Source organism: Schistocerca piceifrons, unplaced genomic scaffold (assembly GCF_021461385.2).
Source record: "Schistocerca piceifrons isolate TAMUIC-IGC-003096 unplaced genomic scaffold, iqSchPice1.1 HiC_scaffold_845, whole genome shotgun sequence".
NCBI classification, from domain to species: domain Eukaryota; kingdom Metazoa; phylum Arthropoda; class Insecta; order Orthoptera; family Acrididae; genus Schistocerca; species Schistocerca piceifrons.
This window is the reverse complement of record NW_025729108.1, coordinates 227,305-237,362: the sequence shown is the minus strand read 5'-3', so window position 1 is coordinate 237,362 and position 10,058 is coordinate 227,305. Positions and strand designations below refer to the sequence as shown.

General features: G+C 37.0%; 1 protein-coding gene across 1 annotated transcript in view; it reads right to left on the bottom strand.

Moving 5' to 3' along the window:
- Nucleotides 1-921: 921 nt before the first annotated feature.
- LOC124770938 (zinc finger protein 737-like) overlaps nt 922-10,058 on the bottom strand; it is a 101,108-nt gene continuing 91,971 nt past the window's right edge. Inside the window, exon 7 of the mRNA XM_047249238.1 lies at nt 922-2,881. Coding sequence (XP_047105194.1) covers nt 1,045-2,881 — 1,837 coding nt within the window. The 3' untranslated portion in view covers nt 922-1,044. The remainder of the gene's footprint in view (nt 2,882-10,058) is intronic.

Sequence of the window (10,058 nt, the reverse complement as noted above, 5' to 3'; positions counted from 1 at the left end):
TTCAATAACCTACTTATTTTAGTTGAAGTTGTAATTCATATAAAATTAGGTAGTGAAAGCACCTATTGTTGCCATATGGCAACATCAAATATCTTGCTAATGGCGGTAATGACTTTCGTCAAAAAACTCTGTTGTGTAATTTATGCCTTTTACAGACATAATAACACAATTTAAAGAAAAATCACGAAAAAATTAATTCCGGCGCTAATTGGTTAATGACATATACAGCATATCTCTTGAGGAAAAATACCTGAGTAAAATAATTGCCATAATCATGGATCTGCAGTGTTGAGTTTATGAACCTCAGTGAAGGAAGTGCCATGAATATATTTTGCTGTCACTTTCTCAAATGAAGAGTTACATGTACTACATAATGACCATGTTTGGAATAATAAGCAGCAAGTCATCACATTTCCTTGGCCTTATACTGAATATGCGTGGTAATTACAACTATTGACAGTGTTAATGACAAAAACACATTTGATTCATGTTTCTGGAGTATTTAGTAATACAATTTCTTAACATCTCAAGCTGCAGATAGCGATTTTTATATTTCACATTATCTCTTACCTCAATATAGTACACATTATTGCACTTTTTTCACAATTCTACAACACTTTAATGTTATTTCACAGGCATTACAATTTATTGTCTCCCTACTACATTCATTATTTTATAGGCCTTTAGGGCACCAACCAGGAATATCTATTTGCATAAACTAACAATTACTTGTAGTTACTTTCTGATGTGAAGTAATGCATGTGTCTTGAAAGTACCCAACTGAGTGAAACTTTTGTCACAGATATCACATTTGTGAGGTCCATTTCCCATGTGGACTAATGCATGTGTCTTGAGATCACCTGATGTAGTAAATGATTTGCCACAAATATCACATTTGTGAGGTCTTTTCTAGGTGTGAAGTTTCTTTCCAGTGTGAATTGTTATATGCCTCTTGAGAGTGCCTGACCTAGCGAAGGATTTCCCACAAATCACACATTTGTGAGGAAATGTTTGTCTGTTAAGACAGCTTGACGTAGCAACAGATTACCCACAAATCTCACAGTTGTGAGGTTCCTTTCCAGTGTGAATTAATACCTGCGTCTTGAGATTCCCTGACCAAGCAAAAGATTTCACACATTTCACACATTTGTGAGGTTTCTTTCCAGTGTGAATTAGTATGTGTTTCGTGAGATAACCTGACGTAGCAAAACATTTCCCACAAATCTTACATTTGTAGGGTTTCTTTCCAGTGTGAATTAATACATGAGTCTTAAGAGAACCTGATGTAGCAAAACATTTCCCACAAATCTCACATTTGTAGGGTTTCTGTCCAGTGTGAAATAATACATGAGTCTTGAGATAACCTGATGTAGTAAAACATTTTCCACAAATCTCACATTTGTGAGGTTTCTTTCCAGTGTGAATTAATACATGAGTCTTGAGACAACCTGATGTAGCAAAACATTTTGCACAAATCTCACATTTGTGAGGTTTCTTTCCAGTGTGAATTAATAAATGAGTCTTGAGATAACCTGATGTAGCAAAACATTTCCCACAAATCTCACATTTGTAGGGTTTCTGTCCAGTGTGAAATAATACATGAGTCTTGAGATAACCTGATGTAGTAAAACATTTTCCACAAATCTCACATTTGTGAGATTTATTTCCAGTGTGAATTAATACATGCCTCTTGAGACAACCTGATGTAGCAAAATATTTTGCACAAATCTCACATTTGTGAGGTTTCTTTCCAGTGTGAATTAATAAATGAGTCTTCAGATAACCTGATGTAGCAAAACATTTCCCACAAATCTCACATTTGTAGGGTTTCTTTCCAGTGTGAATTAATACATGAGTCTTAAGAGAACCTGATGTAGTAAAACATTTTCCACAAATCTCACATTTGTAGGGTTTCTGTCCAGTGTGAATTAATATATGAGCCTTGAGATAACCTGATTTAGCAAAACATTTTCCACAAATCTCACATTTGTGAGGTTTCTTTCCAGTGTGAATTAATACATGAGTCTTGAGACAATCTGATCTAGCAAAACATTTTCCACAAATCTCACATTTGTGGGGTTTCTTTCCAGTGTGATTTAACGAATGCTTCTTGAGACTGCCTAACAAAGTAAAAGATTTCCCACAAATCTCACATTTGTGAAGTTTCATTCCAGTGTGAATTAATACGTGTGTCTTCAGATCTCCTGACCTTGCAAACCATTTGGCACAAATACCACATTTGTTGGTTCTGTTTGCAATATATAGATCAGCCTGGGCACTGAAATTAACAGCTGTAGATAAAATTCCATAAGCACTTGTTTTCTCTGCATCATTTGTCATGTGTCTGTTACACACGTCATTAGAGGCCTTCTTTGAAGTTTTCCAAGTTTCCTTATATGAAGACTGTTCAATGTGTTCTGTAAAAGAAACTTCTGGCTCACTATCCAAGAAGATACTGCTTTGATGCTCATCACTATAGCCATATTTTTCATGGTGGCCCACAGTTAAGACATGATAATTCTCTCTCAATCTCAAATGTGTTTTCAAACTAACCTTACTGTCAAATACCTCACCACACCACTTACAAACATACAAAGGTGGCTTCATGCCATCAATGTGCATAAACACATGCATTATGAGTCTGTATTTTGAAGGAAAGTTCTGTTGGCAGAAATCACAGCTATATAGAAGTAATTCCTTTTCTCTCTTACTACAGTCATATTGGGTGGCAACTGAGCATTCCTTGTCAATAGTCACATTTTCTGTACCAAACTCATGTGTTGACTTCTCCTCGTCTATCACCGAATCATCCTGGACCAGCCCATGGTGATAAATTTCTTCACATGATATGCCACAGCTCCCACCAGTAGTCTGAGTCAATCTGAAGAGTGAGGACAAGAATGTTAAATGTTGATATATATACAACAAAGAAGTAATATTTGAGTGTCCATAAATGCAGTACTATAGGCCACAAGTCATAAAAGTGCATAAGAAATTGCATATTTAGTAACTGTTAATGATTTAAAATTACTATATTCCTCCAGAAGGAAAGAACTGATGAGGTAAAAGTGATTTAAAACGAAATTAACCACAGGAAATTCAATAATGATGAATCTGAGTCACTGCAGATTTCATTTGAAATTTTAAGTGAGAGTTAAAATAATTCACTTTCATGTGTTACAATCTTTTCAAAATACAGTACTACAAGTTACCAGTCTACACCGATTTATTAAATGTATCAAAAAAATTCTTATGTTCAAGGCATTTTAGATTTAATTAAGAGAGATAATTTTTAAATGTTCTTCTCCCATTATCTTTTTCTGTTTCGCAAACACTTTCACCTTTGGAAATGATAAATTTATTTCACCTAATTAACAGATTTTTTTGTTTGATTCCCAATGACTAAAGAACTAGTGCAAGCTTCAACATTTTGTTAGGTATCTAGAATGGATGTTAATCAGGTGAATAATGATGGTTCATGAACAAGAATCAATGTCACATCAATCAAGAGAAAAATCTGCATACTGATGAATGAAAGTGAATGACACACTTGCAGATGGTTTTAATCTAAGACTGTGTTTTTGGCACTGCAACTTGTATGAAGCCTTGCACAAATGGAAATACTGTCTGAAAAGATGGAAATAGTTGTAAATTTTCCAGTATATTTGCACTGAGCCACTTTGAAAATTTTTACATCTTCCTAACATCTGGTCATCTGGCATTTCAGAACACCATTGACTGAAGGGCACACATATAAATGGCCACTTCATCACCCATTAGACACTGCTAGCTGACACCACATATTGTGTGGCAGTGGTAACAGCTGATGCATGAGCTGAGCATCTGGGTCCCATTATTCCACCTGCAGTTAAACCCTTTCCCACAGAACAGAACTGTGATGCCTTTCAGGTCCCCAGTATGTGCATCATGTTGGAAATGAAAGAGTATGAACTACTGAAGGCATGCATACCCAGTGTTATCTTTTGCTCTGCAACTTTTGACTTTTTTGCGTTTTGTTGGGGATATAGAATTGCGTGGCATGGTATCTGGTAAATTTCGAGTGTTTTTAAACTCTTAATTATGATCACACGATTTTTTAACGTAACTGGTATCATGGTGTGTGTCAGATTCTAGAAGTTGACAACTGTATAATAGATATTGTAACTTTTTTAAAACTCAATTAGTTACAACATGTATTTTCATACATATGGAAGTAAAGCAACTGAATGTTAATAATTAAGAAAGAAATAAAAAAATATGCAAGTAAGGTTTCAGACAAATAGCTTTCTTTTTCTCAAAGTACTAGATATAAAACTTACAATTAAAATTTAATGCTATGCCAGGGAACCATAAACAAACCAGGATAAGGAAGAGAATTTGTGGAAAAATTCAACAATAAATAAAGTTTGATGTTAATTATTTATCAATTGTTTTAGAGACCTCCATGCAACCATTGTGTAGGTACTGGGTACTTGTGTCATATCCTTAATATTTACTGCACAACATTTTTTGTGGCAGGCACATTCATAAATTGTTCATGCAGTGATAATGGAAGTGCACATGTATTTTATCAACACACATACTACAGCCTGGACAGTAACAGTGTTGATGGCTCACACCACAGTTGTTAGAAATTTTGGCACTAAAGCTGTTACCTCTACTTTATTCCTTCCTTTGTTCTCTCGATTCTCAAACCAAAGAGCTGTCATCATGAACAAATACCGTTTCTTACATTCTATATATCTATACCGGTACCCTCTATCCAACCGCCGGATTTTATACACCCCAACTGTCTGCGTCCATTGAAATTCATGGGAAAGTGCGAATGTCTGCAAATGTTTGCCAGTTGTGTAACTGAGGTGAAACGTGGGGACCAGCCCGGTATTCACCTATTAGGATGAGGAAAACCGCCTAAAAACCCCTTCCAGGCTGGCTGGCACACCGGCCCTTCATCGTTAATCTGCTGTGTGGATTCGATCCAGGGTCGCTGTACCTACCCGAATCCAGGAAGCAGCATATTAGTGCTCTTGGCTACCCTGGTGGGTCGTTTGATACATTGCCATGAAAATATAACATCTGCTTCCATCTACTAAGGAAATATTATCAATGCATTTGATGTCAGGGTTGGAGACTGCTGTTAATGCAAGCCTATAAAAAGCTTTTATCTCAGAAACATCAATATCATGCAAAGAAGGTACGTTCTTTTGAACATTTTTATATTATCAAGATTGTTCCAACACTGTTGAATCCCATCTAAAATTCCTCAAGGGAAAAGTACACCTGATTTGTTGTTCAGTGTCTCGATTTCTACCCATCACAATACCACTGAGTAACAGGGCAGAAATCTGCAAAGCAATGTTATATTGTCTAGCACAAACATTGCTTGGGTTGTGCATTTCTCCATTTGAAATCGTTTCCCCTCCCATAGAAGAAGTAATCATGGTGATATGACTATGTCCTCTGTTATCACCACCACCACCAAGGCCCTGTTGTGAATTTGTATCACCAATTTTACAGTCTATTTTTTTTACACAGTCCATTGTAGCCAATGCCACAGATGATGATGATGATGATATTGTTGTGATGATGATGATGATGATGATGATGATGATGATATCGTTGTGATGATGATGATGATGATGATGATGACAACACAAACACCCAGTCACCAGGCAGAGAAAGTCCCCAACCTGGCCACGAATCGAACCCGGGACCCTATGATCCAGAAGCTGCAATGCTAGCTACTAGACCATGAGCTACAGACAGAACTCATGGAGAATAGCACGTCCATTCAGGCAGGTTTTAATGATTAGAGAGACGTGGCACACACTGCATATTGTAAAAGACACTAACAGAAGACACGATAACAACAATAACCACTAGCTGTTGATAAAAACCTCTGCTGAGGAGCAATCATAGAATGAGTGTGGTATCTATGCAAGACGTCATAGGAACTTTATTATGAATTTATTGAGGGGAAAATTGTCTGATGTTTGGGTGCTGCAGTGTGCGCCCTATACTTTGTAGGATGCTGTAACATCGTAATGTAGGAAAAGAGGAGAAACGATCAGAGCGATGATAATGGTGGTTCTGGTACATTTATTAGGATATGATCAGAAGTTACGTGTTCAAAATGGTCTACTGACTCTGCAACATGCTGTATCCATGACATGACATGGTTAACAGTTGCCTACAGCATATCCAGTGTAATCAGATTGATTGTCATCATATGATATCTTTCTGATCAGGAATATCTGGATACATCCCCAATAAATCTTCCCAATCAATGGGAAGGGGACCTCACAAATGTGATATCTGTGACAAAAGTTTCACTCAGTTGGGTACTTTAAAGACACATACATTGCTTCACATCAGAACGTAACTACAAGTAATTGTTAGTTTATGCCATATCCCAACATGCACATGTGGCATGAACTTAGGTCAGGGGATCTCTAAGGCCACATATTTTAAACTGCCTAGATATAATGTGGGTGATACCAAAGATATCATGAAACCAATAGTTCACTCGACAACTGACATATCATGCTACCCCATCTCACATCAAAATAATGGTGCAGACACTTGTAGTCTTGAAATGCTTGAATCATGTTACATAACAAGGTCCTTATAAAGTTCAGATGTCTCTGTACACCTAAGAGGTGCTTGACCTGTCACCTACAAAGAACGGTGACTCAGAATGAAGGGGCTTGTGAAATCACACCACACTGTCACATAAGCTGAGTGCAGTGGATGTTCCTGCACAAGATTTGGGAGGACAACCCCTATATGTGATAGTTCTGTGCACTCATGGCCCCATGCAGAGTAAAATATGCCTTGTACTTCCAAAGAATATTCCCCAGCCAAAAGTCACTCTTTTCCAGGCATGCCAAAAATAAAGACAAAGTCACAGCGTTGTGGCCTATCCTGGGGCTTCTTTAGCAGCAAATTCTGAGCCTTATAGAGATACTAGTGTGAAATGTGCCACAAAATATTTTGAACTGTTGACTGGGGGAGGCACGGTAAGAGGCAGTGTGTGAGAGTGTGTGTGAGACAGACAGACAGAGAGAGAGAGAGAGAGAGAGAGAGAGAGAGAGAGAGAGAGAGAGAGAGAGATCCTGTGACAACTCTAGAATTTGAGGCATCTGCTGCATGGTCAGCTAAAAGCAACTTGAATGACCGCTATGGGAATCTGCTGCACCACTCAATTCACCTGTTTCTTCAAATTTCTTGCTTGTATTCTTCACCATATTTATTGACATGGAACTCTTCTCGGCCAATTATGTCAATGATATTCTTGCAATGCAGTGCTGCTTGTAGGGAACATATATATAGCAATCATTTAAATTATCCGCCGCCCCACATGCTGTTCTGATAAAACAACTGTACCACCCATGCAAGGCGTCTCTTGTCAATAGGCATTTCATTTCGTATGGAAGCCTTGAACCTTTTTAACTGGGTGTATGTCCAGAAAAGAAAAATTCTCAGATTTCCCAGTTAGAAACGCGCTTTCCAGGGTGAAAAACGTTTTAGTGGGTGGAAGTACATTTTTCCATCTTGAAAGATATCGTTACCCTAGGAGCTGTAAACCTCATCAATCCCTTGAATGGTTATGGGTTTATAAGATTGTATAGAACTTTCTGGCAGTTTAGGAATCTCAACCTAGCATAAATCAAAGCATTTATGAAAGATATTTGATGTGTGGCAACATGTCCACTACATATTTTCGTATGACGAAAGTATGAACACGAATTCCAACAATTACATCACAGTGGCTTCTAAAGCACTAAAAGATTGTGATGTGCTATTGTGGACCAAGCCTAACTTGTGTCACATGATCTCGCCAGCCGATGACAGCAGATATTCAGAGCATAGGAAATGTGATATCAGCCAATAACAAAATGAATGTTAAGCTGTGCAAACACAAAAGCGAAAGAAGTTAATTGTTTAAATTACTATACATCAGTCAACTACAAGGAAAGTTAAGTTTTCATATATAATATTGACTTCCTAACAGTTTTTGCTGTTTTTCTGAGGGCACCAGTTTCCATTTTAGCAGCTTTATATTTCTGATAAGTACGATTATAAATTTCACTGATGTGCACCAGACACTTCGTGGGTTACATGGCTGGATATGTGTTCTGTAGAGCACTTTGACTTCTCCCATAGTAAAGCCAGTTACATGTGAAATCACTCAAGAACTTCGCTCTTGTTTTTGAAAGGCAACTATATTTTTTGCCAGCATTATTGCATAATCTGTCATCAATGAAAAAACTATAATAATTATGAAAGACTAAACTCGAAACTTCGTCATTTTTTGTATTACCTTTTCAACATATAGCAAGTGCAAGTGTGCCACCAAAATTTAAAATATAAGGCATAAATGGCTTGTCCTCTGGGCCCAAAATTCTTTCACATTTGCTGGTGGTCAGCGTTAAGTCTTGAATGTGAATATAATGCTCCATGATTTAAGAAAATCATCACACATTCTGACATGCATGATCATCTTACATAAAAGGAAATTTACTTCGAAAGTAATGCCTCTGAAACCAACATTCGAGATATTTCACCACGTCATGTAGAAATGTAATCAGTTGTGACTTCACTCATCCAAATGTGCCCAGGAATGAGATATATTGAAAGAAGTTCATTGTTAGAAAATATTGTAGAATCTTTAACAACGCTGTCGGCAGATGCCTGTGTGTGCATTTATTCTGTATATGTGAATGGCTCATTTTCTTTGCTACTAAAGATTTATTTTGGTGATATTACCTCTTTTGCGTTTTATTGCTGCAGTATTATTCTGCAGTGGCGAGCTAAACTAATTTTTTTATTAGTGTATCAGTTCTTAGCAATCAAAATTACAAAAATTTAACTGAAAAACAAAATTAAAAAATTTCTACAATTCTGAAAAATCCCTTATCCGGATCTGAACAGATCCGAGTCCTTTTTGTGTGGCTATATTAAAGACAAGGTGTACAACAGTAATCCCAAACCACTGCTGAAAAGCGACATTCAGGTGGTCATCGACGACAATGATGTTCTGACACTTCAGTGGGTATAGCAGAATTTTGCTATTTGGCTGAGCCACATCATCGGCAATGATGGCAGGCATATCGAACATGTCATAACCTAAATCTCAATATCTGTGGTGAAGTTTACATGTTGAATAAAGTGTGTGAACGCTGTAGTTTGTAACTAATTTACGATTTTTTGATATAGTTCAATAATTATCACCTTGTATGTTTGCTAAGTTACAGACTGGGTACTGGGCTACATATCCCTCACTGATACCTGTGTTTTGACTAAGTAATTCAATTACATATGTTGGTGTGGCTTTCCTCCCAAGTTGAAAGTGAGGTTATCACTTCCTTTGCCATAAGGCATAGGATGTTGAAATCACTGTTAATGTTCGACATCCTTAACACACAGTATCACTCCTTCACTCTCTCATTCTTTCATGGAAATAATTTCTGGTCAAGAGAAAATTTAAGGGACCACTGATTGAAGCTTTCCGCTTTTGGTGAGGTTTGTTTACTGCAGAGTGTATATCATCCATGTACACACACTTTAGAACCATTTACTCTAAATGTCTGATTAAATATATTTACTTTGTGATTGATCAAAATGTTTGCAGATAATCACTTTATCGGTTAGTAGTATTAACTGCTCACGATGTTACACATTGTTTCAATGAATTAAAAATTGTAGTTTAAGAATAAAACAATGAAATGGCTTTTCATCCAAATTTCCATGTCGGCAGGTTAATGTGTAATATCATATCCTACTGAATTCTGTACTCTGTCTTCAAAAAATATATACCTGTCTGGTACCCATGTAGGTACATTTCTTATACACCTGCTGTCGGATAGGATAAGTTACACAGCATAGAGGTCTAGTGAATCCCTTTTAGATATTGCTCAGAAGACAAACTTTCATGATCTACAGATGGCAAGTGCTGACTATCTACTTGAGGGTCCTCTGAGCATAACTAATAAGACTAATAAGACCATTACAAACTTAATTTACCACGCACTGCTCAAACGTAACATTGACACACA